The sequence below is a fragment of the Anomalospiza imberbis genome, chromosome 1 (genome assembly GCF_031753505.1).
Source record: "Anomalospiza imberbis isolate Cuckoo-Finch-1a 21T00152 chromosome 1, ASM3175350v1, whole genome shotgun sequence".
NCBI classification, from domain to species: Eukaryota; Metazoa; Chordata; class Aves; order Passeriformes; family Viduidae; genus Anomalospiza; species Anomalospiza imberbis.
Window position 1 is genome coordinate 40,287,058 of NC_089681.1, and position 22,933 is coordinate 40,309,990.

General features: G+C 37.1%; 1 protein-coding gene across 2 annotated transcripts in view; it reads left to right on the forward strand.

Moving 5' to 3' along the window:
- ALKAL1 (ALK and LTK ligand 1) overlaps window positions 1-22,479 on the forward strand; it is a 36,952-nt gene extending 14,473 nt beyond the window's left edge. The window contains exons 3-6 of one of the 2 annotated variants that reach the window (XM_068188996.1): window positions 12,129-12,182; window positions 16,652-16,732; window positions 18,947-19,023; window positions 21,823-22,479. In XM_068188996.1, the coding sequence (XP_068045097.1) occupies window positions 12,129-12,182; window positions 16,652-16,732; window positions 18,947-19,011 (200 nt within the window). In that variant the 3' untranslated portion in view covers window positions 19,012-19,023; window positions 21,823-22,479. The remainder of the gene's footprint in view (window positions 1-12,128; window positions 12,183-16,651; window positions 16,733-18,946; window positions 19,024-21,822) is intronic. The other variant, XM_068189006.1, reaches the window with a different exon arrangement.
- Window positions 22,480-22,933: the final 454 nt, after the last annotated feature.

Below are 22,933 nucleotides of genomic sequence, written 5' to 3' on the forward strand. Positions count from 1 at the left end.
ATCATGAAGGCTTTATAGGAGTGAGGAAAGTATCCAAAGAAGGACAGTAGCACATGAAAACTTGAAAGGAATTTTTAGTTACAACCAAAATTAAATTACCTGGAGCTGACTGACAGTCTTACATTCAGAAAGAGCAGGACTGTTTTGGGAGAAGGCTTCACATGAAAAAATGAAACACATTTCCATTATCTGGCTAAGATCCTTCACATAGTACTAGTGACAAGGTGAAATACTAGTAGACTTGTGACAGAAAAAAAATATTTGGAAACTTCTACAGCCAATTTATAGACTGACATATATTTGTACAAATTCTGTTGGGATGATGAATGACTTGGTACAGCATGTAACTAATACATTATAAAGGAACACAGCATAGAGAAACTATTTAGTATCATATTTCTGGACATACTTGGAAGATGCTGTGAGAAATATTCTGATTTAGATAGGGCAGTTCTTATGTGCTGGTTTCTGCATTCATACTGCACCTAGGGCCCAGCTTCTTCAAGTTCGTGATGATGATAATATCATTACAGCAGTCTTTTAACCATAACTGAGCTGTGATTTCTTTTTCTGAGAAATGGAAGTTTGGTGTCTAAGCACTTAGCAAGCAATCATGTTTCCTTCAAAAATAGTGAATTAATCAAAGAAAAATCAAAGTTTGAGGGGAAGAGGAGGAACATAATATTCCCAGTGTTGAAAAACGTGAATAGTTCACAGCAGGAGAAACTATCCTCCCCATTCCAAGTCCAACTATCCTGACACTTCAGACACAATTAAATGTTTCTTCTGTAGCTCGAGTGGGTTAGCTCCCTCCAGCTTCAGGTTATGTTCTTCCCACAGTTCAGTGCTCAATCTTGGAGGAGCCAACTCTAGGGATAATCTGTTGCCCTTAAGAGGATGTTGAACTGTGGCTGGCCAGCTCTTTCAGGCTGTAAATAGTCATTGCTCTGCTGAGGTGGGAAGGCCTCCCTGGAATTACTGTTCATGCTGTTAGTTGTCTTCATAGCAGCAATTGCTAACTGTTCCTGTCACTCTCTGCTCCCACTCGCAGCTAGCAGAGTCCAGACAAGATGTGGAGGCCAAGCAGAATGCAAGGGAGGGGAGAAGGCAAAGGGCAGTGGCTTGGCAAGAGTAGGGCAAGGACAGGGAAGTGTGGGGGAAGTATCTGTCTGGGTCCTTAGCATGGATGTGAACAGATCTGAATCATCCTCTCCTGATTGCAAGTCAACCTTTTCTGCTTCTAAGGCTACTGAAGAGCCTTGGTTAAATACAGTTGTCCTCCATAGCTTCTGAAGGATTGACCTCAGTATGAGTAAAGGTGGGAAGGTGTTTTGTATCCATTGAAAGTGCTCCAAGTGATACAAGATGAACACCAAATATTCCTCTGCCTGTTTCTCCTACTTTTGTTCTTTTACATCTGGATGAATTTTCCAGTCTCTTCCCTTGCACTGTCACAGGTGCTTTTACTCTTGAATAATATGGTGATATGGATCACAGAGAGTGGGAAACTGAGACCACATGAACAGTTGTGGTATCTCAAAGATGGTCCTAGGAGTTCAAGCAAGAAAGCTGCGAAAGGGTAGAAATTCTCTATTCTTTCCAGTTAGCAGCATAATATGATGAAAAAGCAAAGTCAAGTAAAACCAGTATGTGTTTGCTTTGTTTACTCTTACTGATCTGATTTTGTGAAAGCTTTTATGGAAAAATTGAATTCACCTGAAACATAGGAAAACCTGGAGACAAAAGTTTGTCTCAGAAGACTTTGTGTCACTTCTCTTACCTGCACTCGCATGAAAGAAGGCAGGTTTCCCACAGTCCATCCCACATTATGCTGGGGATGGACTGTGCTTACAAGACTGCCATGATCCTAGCTGCAATAGCACAGCATCCCTGTCCAGGGTAATCTGCTCTCAGTATGTCCTGTGATGTTTAATAGAGAAGTACAAGGATTACAGGACTGAAGGTCTTGCTTTCTCTAAAAAGACTTCATTCATTTTCTACCACAGATGAATGGATAAAAAACTGCAGCAGTGAAAAAAATTTAGAATACAAATGAGCTCAAATTTAGAATATAAATTTAGAATAGAAACGAGCACATAACGCCTTCTGAGACAGCAGCACAATTATGGCTCTGGTGCTTCAGAAAGAGAAACTTGAAAAAAAAGGATTGCTTTAAAAGTTATCTGTCTCATGATGTACACCAAAGTTCATTTGCTTTTCCTAAAAACAGTGAAGTTTTACAGTTTGAAACATCAAAAAAAGCACAGATAATGGGCAGTTTTTTCATAAAAACTAGTGCTGAATCAGTAGGATGTTACTTATGGATTTGCCAGAAATGTGGCAAGGAGCTTGAGACATTTAATTTCTAATCCCAGGTACTCCTTAGCATGTAGTAGTAAGTAAACTGAATTAATTGAGAAACTGACTCCATTTAGTGACTTGCAGTAAACAAAGAATGGAGGATTTAGGGATAAAACACTGTGGCAAATAAATGCACTTCTTCTCAAGGTTTAAGAACATGTTTTGGTTCATGGTTTACAAGCTTGCATCATTTTTAGGTAAGACGTAGGGTGTAATCAGAAGGACTCCAGGAGAGAGGTAGTAGTAGAGATTTAAGGGGAAATTATCCTCTTAGGTGTTCATAGGCCATGATCCAATGGGGATGACAGAACTTAAATCGGTAAATAAATTAAAATTAGTATTTCACATTTAGAATAATTTGACTGAAGCCTATTGGATTTATTGAATCCAGCTATGAGCTATTTTGGGAAGCACATTCAAGAATCTTGTTCATAAACTTTTTCAAATAAATGGAATGTGCCTAGGTAATGTAAGACTTCTCTTTCCTGTTTATCAATTATTAGAGATAAATAAGTACCCCTTTATTCTTCAAGAAAGATCCAAGTCATGTCTTTTGTGTTACTATTTATATTATAGTATGTACAGAATTTTCCATACTATTTTTAACAGTGTTCCTAAAGTTTACTGCCCCATTGCTCAAATACATTCTATAAATCCAACTGAAATTGTGTCCCACATTTGTCATGTGTTTTCTTGAGAACCACCTGAAGTCTCTGCAATAACAATAAAGCTGAAAACTACTTGAGTAAAAAATGCCTTCCATAATTCTCTTGCAATTACATGAACAAGGTGTTCATGAGTGAGAGGGAGTATACGACCATCAGTGAGAGTAGAATTTGACTCTGGTCACTGTAAAAAGGCAGCACTTCAAATTAAATTTCAAGCCAGTTTTTAGAAATCTTAAAAGAAATAATGAATATTCCATTCCAAGCAAAAGGTGAATAATGAGAAATTTGAAATACTTCAAATCTATTTGCATCTGTAGTGTGCAGGTTTCAATCCATCAGACAAATTTTATGAGGACATATAAACATAGATCTGCAGACAAAAAACTAAGCATGCAGAACTAGGAAAGCTGTATGCCTTTGCTCTTTGTATGTTTTTAATGGGCTTATTTTCACATTTTACTACCCTTTGTAAGTGTCCTTATCTGTTTTGGGGTTTTTTGTCAGTTTTAGGAATCCCATTGTACAATAATTTGCACTTTTTAAAAATCCCCAGTATTTGCAGTACCGCAGTTTTGGTAGAACCAAAATTGATTGCAATTATGCTCCTGAATGCCCTGTGGATATTAATCCCCCTGGTTTTAAGGGAGCAGCTGATGTAGACAAGACTTACAGGGGTGAGTAAGAGAGATAGGACATATGTGAGTAGAGGTTCTGGGATAAGAGTGAATGGTTGACTCCAGAGCAAAGAGAGGACAAAAATAGAAATCGTGACTAAATGCCAGACTGTGATTTTTGAAGCTAGTGCTTCCTTTTATACCCATCTTTAGCAGAGTTAATAACAACACTGATTTTTTTTTTAATGTAATACTCTTGACAATATGGCTGACATAGTAAACTTCATCAACCATTATGAAATCAGATCCTGGTAGGCTTTTTCTTTGGGGTCATTCCATTGTACCTCTAAAGTGCCTGATGTCACAGCCCACTTCATTACTCAAGTTTCTGGTGAATGTTCCAGAATAAAACCTTAAAAATTTATATATACAAGGCCAGATATTGTGTTTGTAACTAAAGTTGGGAGAATTTGAAGATATATCAATTAATCTGCATTTAAGAGGAGTATTATTTGCCATTTTCACATCAGAAAAATATTACTGGAATGTATACTGAGGCAAATAAATGTTAAGTTATTGGTTTAAGTATCCTTAGAAGCACTTTTTCAAGCTTGGACAAGTAATTAAACATAGAAGCATCTATTAGACCTGGGAGCAGAACTAGCATTTTAGGACTTGACTAATGAGGTGTTATAATATATCACAATGTGCCTTCCAATTTTCTGTATAAATAAAGTTGTAATGCCAAACAAAAATTTTATGGACAGCAAATAAGTCCAAAGAGATTGGAATAGGGTTTATATCTACTCTTTGAGAGGATAAATTGACCAAGTCATTAATTATGAATTCTTAATTGAACTCTATGTGTAACCCTTAAGCTCTGGAGTATACTTTGTGTTGTGGGAACTGAAAGGGCTCCCATAAGTCAGGGTAATGGGAAGCCTGGTAAAGTCTGCTTGCAGAGCAGGAAGGTATGCATGACTACTTTCAGCATATTCTACCTTTCAGTAGATGGCAGTGGTATGCAGTAATATATTAATTCTGGATTTTATCTTTAGCAGACACTCTTACATCTGTGAATCCAAGCCATGTTGATTTGGTGATTTATCTGAGACTTTTTCTTCCCCAGAAAATACTGAGATGCTAGATAATTCTTCACTTGCTAGAGTAGAAGGTGACAGAAAATGAAAAAAATTGCTAAGTTATTGTAATCTTCATTACACAGCACTTGGAGGAATCTGGTAGGTTTTGAATTTCAACAGCAATGTTACATCCAAAAAGGAATGTGTCTGTCTGGAGCATTGACTCATTTTCCATCTATGCTCAGTATGTACACATCAAAGTCTCAAAGCAAAAGTATTCAGTAAGAGGGAAATGTGTGTTTTACTTAACAGGAGTAGTAACACGGACTTCTCGGAATACTGCACACAGAAATAGATATTTTCCTTTGTGTAAAGGAATGAATTGCAGATCTAGTGTGGGAAAGCAAGGTATATGAGTTGGGGTGGGGGTATCTAAACAAACAAATTACTAAGATAATTAGAAATTATTGTAAAACTTTTAATTGCGGAAAACTGGAAGAAAAAGAACAAAACAAAAACAGAAATACAGTTTATGTAGTAGAAATTGCAGATAAGTAGTCTAAGACAATTAATATACATCATTTAAGAAGGTATTTTCCCATATGGAAGTTATTTCTAACGCAAATAATGTAAAGTGTTTCATGACTTATGACTGATAATGATGGAAGGAGTTGCTCCTTTTTGCACAAAGGGTTTTTTCCCTCTTTATGGGAGACTGCAATAGGAAAAGTGTTAAATCTGTTAGTCTGTGAACTGAGTTGTAATACAACCACAAATTCATCCTAAGGATTTTGAGTGCTCTTAAGGACCTCAGAATCAATTGGTGGTCCCTTAGTAGAGAATAAAAATGTCACACATTTTCAGCAAAGTGCATACTCTATTTCCCTGCTGTTTCCAACACCACATGAGGAACCAGTAAAACTCTTCAATCTATACTGATATGTCTATTGTGTACAGAACAAAAAGTAATATCATTCTGGTTACAGTGGCATAGCAGCATAGAAAATATAGCATTTTCAGCCTAGCCAAAACTCCTGGAAGTCCTCAGTTTTTCAGGTAGGGACTTTGCCCAGCCCTGAGCCCAGAAGTAAGAGCTTTGTGTAATCTGGTCACAGTTGAAGTGCAATAATGAAAGGAGGGAATTAAGACCTTTTAATTGCTTGGGGTACTGAAGAAAGAAGTATATGCTAATTGATTCAAGCATGCTTAACATCATGTGCTGCTGAGGGCTGTGCTAGGAGCTGCTCTCCCGAACACTGTGAAACCTCAGTGTGGAAAGTGCCCCAGCCAGGGATTGGGATCCAATTCCTGTTACATCTGCCCTCAGTGGTGACCACATGTTTCTGTCTACCTCTAGCAGTTATACCCAGGTGAGAGCTCTAAGCACACACTTCATGCTCAATTTAATCACAGGGTATTTTATCTGTGATTCTCATGAATAACACATATGTTTTACTCCACACCTCACTGAATACTTATCAAATGAACATTAACATTTTTTCTCTACTAGAATGCCTTATCTTTGCTCTTCGAACTGTTTTCTATTTTGAGCAAAACTCTTTTTAATTTTTTGTTAAACTGAGGCAGTATCTATATCTAGAAGTTGTAGGAATAGTTATGCGTGTAGATTAAATGCAGAGAAAGGATGTTTTGGGACATTAAGTTTTTGAATATATATATATATATATATATATATATATATATATATATAAAACACTGTTTTTCTGGGTTTCACTTATATTTGGGACAATTATGCTGAGGATACTTTCATCTTGGTATTGCAATGTCATTCTAGTCACTCATCTTCCTAGCATATCACTTTACTTGGGTATTATTATCTTGTTCTGGTTGAATTTCATCTCTGTTGCTTCAATTCTTCTTCTTATAAAATTCTTTACGAATTTACATTTGAAAGATTTTATTATAATTTTTGTTACCAAACATTTTATTTTCTGTGTTAAGTAAACCATCTTGACATTGTTGAAAGTATGCAAACCTCCTCCTAGTAGTATTTCAACTTGTATTGTTGCAGTAGGCAAGAGTTGCCATCTTTAGGCAAGGTGGAGAATTTGTAGAAAAGAAAAGCTCCATCCAAATAAATGTGACTTGTCTGTGTAAGCACTTGAGACAGTTTTACTGAAAGTGTTCCAATATTTTTGGGAGCATGAAATTTCAACCATTGCAAGATTTAATTGTATACTATGAACCAATATAGCCTTTGTATAAGTTGAAACTTTGGAGAGTCTTGTCCTTTAAAATGTCACATTTATTTAAAACTCTGCTAAAATATACTGTGTTGTAAGCAGCTTCATGACATGAAATGTTCTTCCCTAAAAAACTAAACAAAACAAAACAGAAAACCAAAACGCACATGCTATTTTCATGCCAAAATGTTTTGGAAGCCTGCATCTGGGTTTATAATAGAAGAGTCAGCTACATCTTACTGCTGATGGTTTTCTTCTGCCATTTCACAGATAAAAAAACAAGAAAATGCACAACTGTGCACAACTCTGGCTGGATGCCAAACACCCAGCAATGCCACTCTCTCACACCCCTCTGCAACTGGACAGGGGAGAGAAAATATAATGAAGGTTCATGAATTGAGATAAGGACCTGGAGAGATCAGTCACCAAATACCGTTATGGGCAGAACAGGCTGGAATTAGAGATACTAATTGAATTTACTATTTACAAAATCATAGCAGTATAATGAGAAGTAATGTAAGACCTTATAAACACCTTCCCCCACCCCTCATTTCTTCTCAGCGTTAGCTCCTCTCCCTCAGTGACAGAGGGAGATGGGGAATGGATCAGGGTCAGTTCATTGCATGCCGTTTCTGCTGCTGTTCCAGCACAGTATCCCTCCCACGGGAGACAATTCTTCATGAACTTCTCCAACTGGAGCCCATCCCACGGGGAACAATCAACCACAAACTGCTACTATATGGGCCACTCTTTCATGGGGTGCAGTCCTTCAAGGACAGGCTGCTCCAGTGTGGGTCCCCATGGGGTCACAAATCCTACCAGGAAACTTGCTCTAGCGTGGGTTTCTCTCTCCATGGGTCTGAAGATTTTTGCCAGGACTCTGCTCTGTCATGGGCCTACTACAGGTTCACAGCTTCCTTTCAGGCATCCACCTACTCTGGCATGGGGTTCCTCCAGGGGCTGCAGGTGGATCTCTGCATCCCCATGAACTTCCATGGGCTGCAGGAGCACAGCTGCCTCACCATGGTCTGCGCCACCAGCTGCAGAGAAATCTCAGCATTGCTCAGCACAATGGACCACTTTCTCCCCTCCCTCCTCCTTCTCCACTGACCTTGGTGTCTGCAGAGTTGTTCCTCTCAATGTTCTCAATCTGCTCTTCTCTGGCTGTAGTTGCATCTGGACAATAACTTCTTTTTATTTTCTTCTTAAATATGTTATCACAAAGGTGTTACCACCATTTCTGATTGGCCCAGCCTTGACCAGTGGAGCACTTTTGCTGTCCGATTAACACTAATTCTCTGAATAAATTAAAAATGTACAAAAGTTGTCTGTTGGGAGCATAAAAAAATAGATATCTTGATTTTTTTTTTCTGCCTGAGGATGTGAAGGTTTTATGTTCCAAGTCAAAAAACTTTTGTGTGGAGTTGGCTTATTTCAGGGCTGTGATCACAGTTCTTTTTATTTATATTCCATTAGGACATGAATGTTCCTGGCACAACTATGGTGACATGATACAGGAGACAGTGCAAACACAGGGTAAAAATCAGCATGTGCTGTCACAACTTTGCAGTCTGAACAGACAAAACACAGAGAAATTGAAGGCACAGAAAGGTGAAAAGACCCATTGAAGGTGGAGCAACTATGTCTTAAGTTGCAAGCTGAGGACAAACCTGAGACCAATCTGTAGTTTATTTAATCTCATAGTTTTCTGTAATTTCACCCAAATTAGTGAAAAATTAAGCATTCCTATCAGTTGCTGTGTGCTGAATAACAACTGAAAGAATAATCTTCTGGGGAATTAGCTTTACAACAGTGGTTAAATCAACTTTGGAAAGTTTATAACAAAATTTGAGAAAGGGGAGCTGGATCAGGTGTTGCTTACTGATTCCTAGCCCAGACCTGGCTAGTTCTCCCCATCATCACATCTAACCCAGCTGGGATAAAACTCAGGCAGATCTATTCACCTCTTATCTAAAGCTATGAGATCTCTGAAATGTCATAGCTTGATAGAACTAATAGTATGGATTGGTTTAGAACCAACTTTGCATTATAAACTTAACCATTCTGTTTGTGAAGCAGAGCTGAAAAGTGCTCTAAATTTGTCTTGTCCCTAGAGTTTACCATAAATATTTCTGCTATTTTGGACAGAAGAGCCAAAAGCAAATCCATCTTAGCACCATTTAATAGTTGCCCATGGCCAGTGCCGTGGGCAAGGGCAGGCAATATTTTGCCCCGGATGAGTAAATATCTAAGGATATGCATAGAAGTCCTAATGTAAATAAGAAATAAATCCTAGAACCAGTGTTATTTATGATTATAAACTGAGATTATGCCCAGAATGAACAAAGAGCCAATAGCTCAAGTGCCTTTTAACCCAGATGTATTCTGTGGTGAGCAGTGCAGACTTTGTAAGCCTGGGCACAAGAATGCCACAGTCTAAATATTCTCCCAGCTGATTAAATCAATGTTACTATATCCCACAGGATATATACTGGCTGCATTTTAATAATTTGTGTAATATGGTCTTGAGGCAAGAGTGGATTAAATAAACTCTCTCCACTCAATATTTCCCATTTATGTGGGTTTCACACTTAAAACATTTTATTTTTTCATTTTCCTGTTTCTTTTTTAGTTTTTCACAGTGTGACTTTGAAGTGTTTTGATTTTAGTAATACTTTGCCAATCTATCTTATTATATTAATGCTTCTGCTTTTCTTTTGTGAAATTAGTATGTCAAAGAATTTAAGTTGCATTGTGACGATATAAGCCTTTGTTATGAAAATGGACACCTTAATAGGTGATAGATAACACATAAAATATGACTGGAGCAGCTAAGAACTTGTTAGAAGCCAGAAAAAGCTAGCTCAGGGGCTTTTTGATGATGATTTTCCACTGATGTACAGAAGAGCTTGTCAGAAGTATGTATGGACTTGATATCCTGCTTCTGGCCACAGTGTGATCAGGAGTCAGTGACACATATTCTTTTCAAAGAAGATGTTCATTAGTTTGATTGAAATGCTAAGTCTTTTGAGACCTCAGACGCGCAGTTGTGTACAGACAGAAGGGCTTGGCTACGCTGCTGGAAGAGGGGAGAAAATGACTGTGCTTCATAGAAAATGACTGGGCAATTCATAGTTCAGGGGGAGTTGCCTCTGCCATTAGAGCCAGAAGGGTTCCAGTAACCTGTGCTGCCTGTGGTTCTCATACAAATGAGCTTAGGTTGCTTTTGTGCCGGGCTGGGGGCTCACTGGTTGTGATTGTGTTTCACCCAGCACATGCACTGTACTATTAAGCAAAGGAGCACTTGAAGGAAGCCGAAGCATGGGCACATGTTGAAAAGCTGGCTGCTGCCCGAAGGGACAGCAAGCGCTCAGGCAGTGTCACTCGGCTGCTTTTCAGCACACAACTGACCTAGATTTCCCTGCTGGGGCAGGCGAGGCTGGGCTGCTGTGAACCCTGGGCCAGTGTGGGTTACTCGTGGAAAGCAGACTCTGCAGTGTTCCTTCTCAGGCCTACCGACACAGCTACAGCTTGCAATTTTATATTTGCAGTGCCCAGCTCCTTGACAGAGCATCAGTCTGTCCTCCTGTTTCACCTTCTGGCCATTAAGGGGTGGGATTTTGGCTGTAAACAGACTTTTCCTAAATAATTTTATGGGGCAAATAGAGAATTTTATGGGGCAAAAAGCAGCTACTGTTCCCACAGGAAACTCTATGTACTTTGCAAGTGTCTGTATCTAAATGTTCTTTGAGCAAGAATGGTTGGTTCCTAGCCTATCCTTCACCAGACAGTGATTATTCATCAGTACTTGTCCACTGAGGCATCTCATTCAAAACTCACACCAATTGTTTCCCTATTTTGCCTTCTTATCTTCTTCATTCTGTATAATTTTAAACTACCTGACATTCTTGTCAGTAAAATTCCAAGTTTATTGGAGAAGGGATAGCATTTCTTCTGCAATGAGAAAAGAAATTAATTAAAACTGATATATTTAAGGAATCTTAAGTAAAGTAGGTTTTCTAAACTTGATGAGTTGCAGTAATACTTGGGCATTTTATCTTAAAATCCCAGCCTAAAAATGCACCCATGTGACCTCTGAGAAGCTGCCTAAAGCCAGTGGTAAAGAATTTATCTTGACAGATAACCAACATCTTCCTATAGTATGAAAGGAAACTAGCTCTCTCCTGAGCTGAATGTTAACTCAGATTGGGAATTGAAAAAAAAAAAAATGCAGGAGAATGCAAAGATTTAAAATTACTTTAGATATAAGGAAATATTTTTAGTGAATAAATATATTTAACAGCAGGTCCTAATGCTGCAAGTTAGTTCCTTGTCTAACTGCCAGAGAAGGTTCTTTGGATTTGACATAACAGGCAGCTTGTTACTGTCTCCAGTAATAACTGCAGGTACCCAAAAATTTTGAAATCGTTTTTCCAGTGGAAAATTCACGAAGCTGGGGGGAGGTGTACTGGTTCTGAGGATATTTACTTGCATCAAAAGTTTCTGCTGTCAGCCAGAGGCAGCCTCCCATTGAAAAAAAAAAGAGGAAAAAAAGAATTTGGAACTTTATCTTTTTGTGTTAGTTGCATTTTCTGTTATTTGTGATTCTTTTGTGTGTTCTGAGGCTTCTACTCTCTTGTACTTTCTGGGAAAAAATGTCATAAGTGGAAAGGGAATATTTTAAAATTCACAGCAGTTTTCACAGGAGAGGAGGACCATTTTTTTACTAATATTGCAATGAAAATGTGCATGGCCCATGTCGATTTTAGGTGATTTGTAGGAGAATTTTCTCTTCAGGTACTTGTTATTTCAAAATCCAAAAAGTAATATTTAGTTTGTATTTATCTAAGTATTTTACATAATTTCTTCAGGTACTTACATGCTTGTAAGTATGCTAATTTATATTATTTGCAGTCTTCCTATGCTTACAGGCCCCACTCAGACCTAATATGTGCAGAAATTAGTGTCAGAAAATGATTGTGTGTTGTAGGATGACCATTGGTATTCATCTGGGAACTACCTGAAATACTTCACAATGTTGTTTACATACCCACACCCCCACAACTATGAAAATTAATACTAGTTAATTTGGGAATCTATTTGGTCTCTGTACATCAGACATCTTGTCATATTATGCTTTCAGAGCTTTTACTGTAATTCCTGGGCTACATAAATATATTTTTTTTCTTCTCTCCTCAGAAATTTTTCCAAGAGATTCCAGTCTAAAAGACAAGTTCATAAAACATTTTACAGGTAAGGGAGCTGCTTGTGTTTTCCCACATGAGCATACTCTAAGTAGCTACACTACTAATATTCTGAAGCTCAACATTTCTGAGGCTAACATTTCTGAAGTTAAATGTGCATATTTTAGAAGTAGAAATCTTTGAAGAATTCTAGTTCCATTGAATAATCAACTGAACTATCTGGTCTAAAATAACTTTCAAAATGTGGTAAGTTAAAACATTATTTAAAAGTCATTGTTTAACTTTTATCCTCCTATTGTGCTTTCCATATTTATTTTTGCATTCACTAATTTTTGAACTTCTCATTGGACCACAGATATTTTAAAGAAACAGACCTTTGTGGCCAAATAAGTTTTCACCAAATCAGGGAAGATTTTTTGTATCTGTCTCATGATGTCTACATGTGGATTCTTATTTTAATAGTGGAAACAGTTAGAACAAGGAAGAATTAAATTAGTGTAAGTGAAAAATAAAAATAGCTTGCTGTTTCAAGTATGAAAGTTTATGATGATTACAACCAAGTACTTGAAAATTGAGGAGCTGTATAATGCACTTAGCTTTGGGACTGTACTGTAACTCCTGAGAAAAAAAAAATTATACTCTCTGAATATATGCAATAAGAGTTGCTAATGACGAGTTGCTAATGAAGACTGATTCTTCACTCTCCAGTTCCAGCTTTCTGTAACTCAGAAAATTGAAGGTCTGAAAGTATGACACTACAAATTTCATGGTGTTTTTCAGGGTTATTTGAAGTATTGAAACTAAAAGCTAGAGAAATGGTTGGACATCAGAGCATGAAAAAGATAATTGGAAATAATTATGCATTTCCTCTTTGCTGGAAATTTCAGGCAGTGCTTGACAAGAAAGGAAGGTGTTTGTTGTCTCTTTTGCATGGGGGAAGTGTATTCCAGCCCTTGGGATAAGCACAACTTTTAGGATCTTTCTGCCAATCACTCACTGAAGCCCAACAGAATCTACAGGAAATGTACCAGAGCCAGCTGGCCCTTCACCCTTGCAGTAAACAGGAGTAATCGTGAACCTGATCATTTTCAGTCTATATGAGAAAGAAGTTAATATAGAGCTTCAAACTATGCTATGTGACAGTGCAATACTGAATAATCCTCTCCTTGGAAATACAGACAAGAGAGATTTGTTTATGTTAGTACTTAATCAATTTCCTTTTCATTTTTAGCTTTGGAAACCCCTCAGCTACCATAAAAACTCAACATAAGAATCTGAGGAAGCTAAGTAATGAATACAGAATGAGTTTTGTTACTCAAAACCAGGGAAAAAAAAACAACTATGTGTTTTACAGAGTTATTGTGAGAGTGGTAAATCATAGAAAAGAAAAAGAGGGGAAAAATACTTGAAGACCTGTCTCTAGACCCATTCATTAAATTAATAGTCCTTTTCTGCATGAGTAGTTGCCATCAAAATTGTTGAAATTACTTGAATAAGATTAGCTGGAATGAATGAGGAAAGCAGGATCATTCCAAAATACTGAAAGTTTATTTGTTGGCTCAGAATTTCTGCCAACAGTAAGCTTTCTTTTCTTTTCTTTTCTTTTCTTTTCTTTTCTTTCTTTTCTTTTCTTTTCTTTTCTTTTCTTTTCTTTTCTTTTCTTTTCTTTTCTTTTCTTTTCTTTTCTTTTCTTTTCTTTTCTTTTCTTTTCTTTTCTTTTCTTTTCTTTTCTTTTCTTTTCTTTTCTTTTCTTTTCTTTTCTTTTCTTTTCTTTTCTTTTCTTTTCTTTTCTTTTCTTTTCTTTTCTTTTCTTTTCTTTTCTTTTCTTTTCTTTTCTTTTCTTTTCTTTTCTTTTCTTTTCTTTTCTTTTCTTTTCTTTTCTTTTCTTTTCTTTTCTTTTCTTCTTTTCTTCCTTCCTCCTTTCCTCCCTTCCTTTCCTCCTTTCCTCCCTTCCTTTCCCTTCCCTTCCCTTCCTTTCCCTTCCCTTCCCTTCCCTTCCCTTCCCTTCCCTTCCCTTCCCTTCCCTTCCCTTCCCTTCCCTTCCCTTCCCTTCCCTTCCCTTCCCTTCCCTTCCCTTCCCTTCCCTTCCCTTCCCTTCCCTTCCCTTCCCTTCCCTTCCCTTCCCTTCCCTTCCCTTCCCTTCCCTTCCCTTCCCTTCCCTTCCCTTCCCTTCCCTTCCCTTCCCTTCCCTTCCCTTCCCTTCCCTTCCCTTCCCTTCCCTTCCCTTCCCTTCCCTTCCCTTCCCTTCCCTTCCCTTCCCTTCCCTTCCCTTCCCTTCCCTTCCCTTCCCTTCCCTTCCCTTCCCTTCCCTTCCCTTCCCTTCCCTTCCCTTCCCTTCCCTTCCCTTCCCTTTCTGTCTCTCTCTTCCTCTCTTTCTTTCACTATTTTTAAAATATATCTTAAGATCTTCAGTGATGGAGCTTTCTGCCTTTAGTTGTTTTATATTTGATTTTATTTTTCATAGTTTTACTAGATCCTGTAATCCATAGGCATTTTCTTAAAATACTGTGGAACTTTGGGTTTTGTCATTCTGTTCCAATCATAATCTTCTAGTAGCCTTCATTAATTAAACTGTTTGATTACAGTCCTCACTAGTTCAGAATTAGGACATCCTAAACTATTGAAGTTGTGAAAAAAAAGAGAGAAGCTGAAATCAACATTATCTTTATAGTACATTATCTTTACAGTTTCAGGGTTAAGAAAATTATTGCACAATTCTCATATGCCAGAAATAATAGACACATTTTAAAGCCAAATAAAAACCACATGTAACAGTCTTTGACTATAGGAAAAATCATAAATAATCTTGTGAGTTATAAAGTAATCTATCAATTTATCTTGGAAAGCCAGCTGAGTGTTTTGTGAGGCACAATAAAATTAACAGCTTATTTTTGATGACAGGGAAGAGAGCTAAAAAATCATATATTATCTGAAGGGACATGGAATTTATTTAGTGACAAAAGCCAGTGTTGTCTCCATATATGCTGGATAATTTCAAATTATCCATACTTTTCCTTGAGCTTAATTACTCACTCAGATAAAAAAAAAATGGCAACAATATTCCAGTTCAGACTTGCAAAGGCTGCTCTTCCAGTTTGTTGAAAAGCTTATTTGTGGCTGAAAAAATCTACTGAAATCCATGTACTACTGTAAAATAAATTTAATCTTCAAGTATGTTCACTGTCATAGAGAGGAATCTCTTCTCTGGAGCTCATGGCAGTTTGTCTTCACTATCCAGAGAGAATTAGCTTGATATATTTTACCAGGCCCATAAACCACCTTTCAAGTTATGAAACAAGTATTTTTTTTCCAGAAATGCTTCCTAGCTTCCTCTGAAAGGAAAGTTGGCCAACGAAGTCTGCTTCATGTGAATAATTTTGTAGCATTGCTTGAAGCAAGCTATTCTTATTCAGGGTTCCTACTTGTACTAAATTTAGATTTAAATTTAGTCTTATTCACTTAACGTCAGTTTATGTCAATGTTTTCTGTCCAAACCACAGGATACTCATCCCTAGCTGTCAGTGACAGTCTTGCTAAGCAGGTTATGGGATGCAAATATTGCATTTTTGCTCTCCTTTGCAACTTGAATGTCACCAGTAATACTTTCCTGGGGCCATCAGCGATTTTGGAAGGGGTCTTTGGCAACTTCTTACAGTTGAGCCATGTTTTATAGAAAAATAGAACCATAGAATGGTTTGGGTTGTAAGGAACCTTAAAGATCATCTAGTTCCAACCCCCTGACCATAAGCAGGGAGACCTTTTTATCAAATACTAGTGTAAACCAATGGCACTGTATATCCAAAGAAGAGAGCAGCACACTGTACCCTGGACATGCGGGGATTTGCCTTGCCAAAGATGAAACACACCCTGCATTCTGCACATTATATGTTTTTTACTAAGATTGGGAGAGCAGGTTCCTAGATGTTATTTTATCAGGAGATCAGGTTCCTAGGTGTTATTCAGCTGTCATTTTTTCCCTCAACACCCACACTGTATATTAAGAATTTTATAAACCATCTATGTGCAAATTAAAAGCATTAGTACATTAAAGTACTTCATCTTTCCAGGGGTTAGAAACTCATATTTTCTTAAAATGTTGGTTTTATTTGTCTTTACAAATAGTATCCTCAGTCCAGGTGCATTATTCCTTCTACCTTAGACTACAGACAACTATTGAACAAATGGAATTCTATTGTAATTGCCATTCTATTTTTCACCATATAAGAAATTCTACTGCTAATTTTGAATTACTGGAATTTCAAGGCCAAACCAACCCATCATTTTAATGTTTCATTTTTCTTTTTTTTATATCATGAGCATAAAGGCACAGTAACAGAATTTCTTTCTGTTATTTCACTAGCACTATTATTCTTGTGTTATATCATAGTTGTTTAAGGTATAGTAAAAGACTAAATGCAATTTTAGCCAAGAAAAAAATGAACTTAGTGCTATGTGTTGTTATTCATTGAAGCTGCAGAGCAGTGACACTGTTGTTAACTCCTCCTTACTTTCAAACAGGGCCAGTCACATTTTCCTCAGAGTGTAGCAAGCACTTTCATCGGCTGTATCACAACACAAGGGACTGCTCAACGCCAACCTGTAAGTAGTAAAGTACCTTCTAATGCTAGCTGTGATACTTGCTTGAAAGCAGCACACTTTTTCTGTTATTTGTTTGGTCCTGGTCCTTTTTTAAACAGTTGCTCTTTAGCACTACATTAAAAAACATACCCAAGGTCTTCTAATATATAAAGATTTTCTATTTATGTACTTTAACATCATGGAGTTCCTTCAAAGTGATGCTGAAATAAATGAAATGAAAACTACACTGAAAAAAATCAGTAGGGCATGCTTATGCAGAGGGCAGATATTCTTCTTGCTCTCTTTAGCTTTCCTTGTGCAAGATAAAATCTGAACCATTATTTACCTTCTTGTAATGCTTACTAGTAGAATTGTATCTTTGGGGTTTAGTATATTATAGATTGTGACTATAATTTTCTATTATATGCCCATTGTTAAACGACGTAAAATAATTTGATTCATAATTCTGTTATTGATACTTTCAGTTCTCATCAAACAACCTTCTTCTCTGAGACTGCAGAAACTTTGCTTTAACACAGCCTGAATATAGTTTTGTCAGAGACACTGAAAAATAGAAGTGTTCCTGGATAAAATGGAAAAAAAGCAAACAAAAACCCCAAAGCAAAATGGAAAGCCCTTAAATAGAAGTTACTTCAGCACATTCTCTAGTGCAATGGACAATTCAGTTAAAGTCAGTGGAAAATAAGCAGTGCGTTTTAATTAGAGAAGGCGAATCTCATTATGGATGTGTAAGCACAAACTGTGGGCAAAGTTTGGTGCTTTGGAAGCTTTTCAGGATTTAATGTGAAAAAACAATGGCACTTTCTGACTGCATAGCTTAGAAGCACTATTTGTGAGCAGCTGAGATGCTCTCTCACCATAGCTCAGCACATCAGAGGATTTAGTGTTTGAAAGGGGATGGAGCAGCCCTCATCTCCATTTGCCTTTACGCTTATCAAAAGCTAGAATGTAGGAATCCATGGCTGATCCTCAAAAGATATACATACAGCTTTCTAAGTAGACACAGGAGTAGGCAAGGCATATTTCTATTACGTGCTGTGCAACAAAAATGCCATGTTGCGTGCTGTATGCCTTGACACATGGATCCAGAGCTTGTGATTATTATTTGGACTCTTATGTATTGCCTGAGTGTTTCACTTTATTTCTAAAGAGACACAGTAATATTATTTTCCTTCTAATTAAATAGTTTTTCTTAAAGATAAAAAGAAGACTGTGAATTTGAATGGTGTGAAGAACTTCTTTTTTAGTTCAACTATCAAAGCAAATTGTAAAATAAAGAGGGTGATTTAAACCACAGCAGAATTTTGTTCCCCCTTGCATCAAGCAAACCCAAAGCAGACAATGTGTTACATTCACCTGAAATTTTCTGTTCTAAAAGGGAGAGCTAAATCTTCAGATTTGTCTCCAGCTTATCTATCACTCAGGCTGATCATAGCCAAGATCTTTCCTTGTGTCTTTAGAGGGGTTTGATATTTTCTGTCAGGGACACCTTAGTCATCATGAGATGTCTGAGGATGAGTTATTTCCTCTCCTTCTGACATGGTTATACACCGTACAAATATTTTTGGAGGAACTGAAACCCAGATAGCAATCACTTTCTTACTGTTTGGCACAATTTATATTAAGTTTTATTAAAATACTTAACAAGCAAGAGAAGAAATTAGCACCTATGAATTTATTGTTAGCAAATATCAGAAAGGATGGCAGAGACTCAGTGTCCACTTGAACCAAGTGATCATTTGAACCAAGGGCACACAACAGGGGGAATGGAAGTGGGAGGTTAGTATCATTAGTCTGATGACTGGGAGATGTACTTAAATGTGAAAAATATGAAATTAAATCAATATTAATACTAAATGAAAAAATAAAATGTTTGAAACAGCCTGACTTCTGACTATGTTATAGCAATAGTTATAATAGCCTCCCAGTTAATGAGTTAAATTCCTGGTCTTCCACATCCCAGTAGAAAACTTCCTGGTAGAAATTTAGTGCCTTCCATCACTTGTACTTTTCCTCTAGAGCACTGATTATGCTAAGGTACAATCTAATATTGCATCTTGCACACACAATTTTGTGAATTTCTATCAGATAACAGTTTCACTGTGTAGAGTGTCTGAAATTCAAGTACAAACTTTACATTTAATTTTATGCAGTTTTTTAAAGGATATCTGGCAACTGAGATTCATTATTGCTGTGGGTAATTCTGTTTTATAGATTACAAAAGGTGTGCAAGATTGCTAACAAGATTAGCAATGAGCCCTTTGTGTACACAGTCCTAGGATATTTGCTATGTAAGTATCATTTTCCCCACTCATTTTCTTATTTGTTGAATGGTCTAGTGGTTTGCTTCACACTTGTACCTTGTTATCAGGTGTGCATACAAAAACATGGTATTATCAGAGTGTATCAACATGCAGCTTTGGCATTTCAGAACTGACTGGCTCCTCCTGGAGATACACGGAAGTACAATTACCTCTAACAAGCCCCACTATAATTTCCTACAAGTCCCTTGTGGCACTGCAGTCCATAATTGTGCACTGGGTGGCCTCTTGCTGTTCAAAATTTCATTATGGAGTCTGCTTGGTGAAAGAAAATGCCCAAGGACTTTGTTGTTAATCCATAGAAGAAACAGCATGTCTTAGTCTCAGGTCTACCAATGCAATCTTCATATATCACCTGTTACTTAATTCATTTCTGACACTCCTTTTCATTCCCATATTGTCTTCTGAGAATTTCTGAAAAGTTAATAACCACTTCATGATGATAGAAGGAAACTGAATATAAAGATGTGGAAAGCTAAAGGTTTCACTAAGTAGTCTGAGGAAGAAACCAGTCCATTCTTGTTTATTCATAGCACGTCAAATGTTAATTACACAGCATTGTCACTGATAAAAGTAACATCTCCAAGTCAGCTGTTTTCTCCTGTTGTTTGAATAATAATAAGATGGTTATACTTTCAAAGATTAATTGTAAATACACACACCGACTGTTATTACTAATCACTAAAATGTATAAGTTCAGTGCATTTTATTTATTTAAATTTCTCTAAAGATGGTTTCCTTTCACCCCCTCCTCCTGACAAATACTGCAAGCTTGGAGCTTGGGGGAGTTGTGTATGTCACTTCTTCCTGCATCAAGACTTCAATTCATACTAATCAAGAATAAGAAAAGAAGAGTAGGATATGAGTCAGTGTTAGCTGATTTGATTTCTCAGTGGAGGTGGGATTCATTTTGGTGGCTGTGCTTTAAAGAATATGGCAATATTTCAGTTATGAGAAGAAATGACATAATTTATTTCTCTTCCTTTCTTCTTAACAATTTTCAGTCTCTTCGGCCTCTCAATTTCCAGGTGTTGCAGATGGTTTTGAATATGCAAAGGACAGCAAACAGAAACTGATTAGGCATCTCATTACTTTGCCTGTATCTCCTTTTCATGACTCAAGGCAGGAACCCTTTTCTGAATGCCCTATTAAAAAAAAAAAAAAAAAAGGGGGGTTTCTTAAATTCCTGTTTGCTTTTTAGCATTTTCTTTTAAATCTCGGCTTTCTCAAACATCCCACTCTCTTACTTTCTGCAGTTTTACCTTTTTTGTCTATTTTTTTCCTTTATCTGTATCCATTTACATCTCTGGATTCATGCATCAGGGCTTTCAGAGAGATTTCTGGTGTTCCAATTTTTTTTTCTTTTAAGAGAATGAGTCAAAGATCTGCCTACATATCCACAGTACAGAAGCATCTATCTCATCCTATTTCCATCTTTAAAACACAAAAGGATCACAAGTCGCTATGATTTGCAAAGCCAGGTGTTTTAATTTGCCTGCCAAAAATACATTCAAAGACATGAAAAATAGGGAAGAAAGGTTTTCAATGGTAAGCATTGCTAGCAGCTCGTGTGCACTGCATTCACTTAAAGTTGTATTTAGGCTGGCTTTCTCTCTACTTTGTTAAGAATAGAGAAAACATTATAGGAAAAAGTAGATCCATGATCTGAGACTTTCCCATCTGTCTCTGTGCTCCCTCACTCCATTCCTCCACTAAGTACAGCGGACAGTTTCCATCATAAATAAGACATCCTCAAATTTTCATATTTACTCATATCCACTGATTCTTGGAATAGAAACATTTTCTTGAGAAGGGTGAAGAGTGGCAGGAGTTTCTCTCTCTTTCCTGTTAGTTGGGAATGCAACAAAGGAGTTACATACATCACTCAATAACATTGCATTTCTATCATGATTCTCTGATTGTTTCTGCTTCATCTTTTGGCACAAGGGATCTGTTTTCCTCACCACCCTCACACTAGTATAGAGAGGATATGGCCATAGATCCTGTTGCCTGTGAGAAAATTTTCTTTCACTTTAACATCTGACAGAGTCTTGGAGATTCTTGGTTGCCTTGAAGAAGGAGGCTCTCAAACTTGAAGAACTGACAGCTATTTTTAAGGCTTTTCCTGCCAGTACTAAAATAGGCTGTCTTTTCCTCATTAAAAAAAGTGCTGAAGTGCTATTATGCAAATATTTTCCTTCCTCATCTGTAAATATCCGGCTATACAGAGAAGACGTGGTCTTTCCCTCCTCCAAATGAACTTTTTCTTGGGGAAAGCCAGCCGTCTGCCCACGGGATGTGGTCGCGCAAGCCGTGGCGGGATGTTTCAGCACCATGGAGAGACGCCGCACCCTGGGCGGCCGCTGGGGTGGCTCCTGGCAGGGATACCGAGCACATGCTGCCCTTACAGCTCTTAGAGGTTTGGGTGGGTTTATTTTCATTTCCTGAATCAGATCCCTGCAAATGGAAGTAAAGGATTTGATGAAACCCAGAATGTAGAACTGCACGTGGCTATTTGCATGGGGAGCTTCCCTGCAAGGTGCAGCAGTGCAGACCTCTATGTGTTAACTTCTTTGCACTGACCCTGAGGATTTGCCACGGCAAAACTCATTAGTGTTCACAGGAGGGCAAGACCCACTGGCATTTGAAGTTAATCTTATGGTTTATGCAATCTGCAGGAAGCTGTGGTTTAGGAACAGAATTTTGTCAAGCAGTCTGCTTCTCTGGTTTGAAACTAGCTATAAAATGGCATGTCCTTTTCTCTTGCAGACTTTCTACAAAGGAGAGAATTCTGATTTGCCAAGAAAGTGCCTTGAAATCTTCAAAAATGGAGAAGACATCTTTTATCTTTTTGATTTACAATGTTTTGTTACTAGATGCATTTTATTTTCATATATTTGTCCAACATTCCATATTTGTGTGAAACATTATTTTATTTTGTAAATTTGTTGCCTATAGTTCAGACAAGCCAATTATTTAAATACATTGTATATGAAGAATACTAATGATATACTGATTAAATGTTATAACCGTATGCAGGGAGTTGGTAAAATTTTGCTGTTTCTCTTGTTCCATTGTATTTACATCGTTCTGCTCAGGCTCTTACTCTCATTATTTGCACTAACTTGAAATGCAGAAATCTGTGTAACTGAAATCTGAATAAGCTGTAAGTGGGGAAGTTTTACTTGCCATGGAAGATATTTTATATTATGAAGCTTTGTTAATATATACATATGTATTATTGTGCATCAGAAAAAAATTGCTCAGAAATGCACCTTGCTTTCAGGAACATTTGTATGACTATTCTGGATTTTCATCAGTTACATTTGTACCGGCACTTATGGAAAGAGTTGCAAATAATGTAAATATAAAGACTGGAAAACTGCAATGCAGTTTTGGTGGAATAAAGAACATAAAAATAAACTATTTTACAGGAGGAGTTATTTAAGTTTATTAAGAGGTCACTTATTTAATATGTATATTTATTCTACTGGTGAACTTGAAATAATCTTCCACTGAGAATTTCAAACTTGTGGGCTTAGTATTTTACAGCATTCATTTTCATGAGGTAATTTTTATTCAGCCATTTATTCTTCAGCTGAGTAAGGTGTGAACCAAAATTCATCATGTACCTAGTGTGAACAACAGAAAACATCTGCAAGTATGCAAAGAGGGTAATAAAAAAGTCTAACTGGAGAAAAAATGCTTTAAAGCATAATACCATAAATCCCAGGGGTATAATGAATAAATTTGGCTGGTGGTACATCAGCCTTAAATATTTGGGAAGACTCCAGGGCACAACTGTTGTATATATATATTTTTTTTTAATCAAATTGCATTGGTCACATTTGCTATCCATTTGCTATCTTATCTCTTTTAT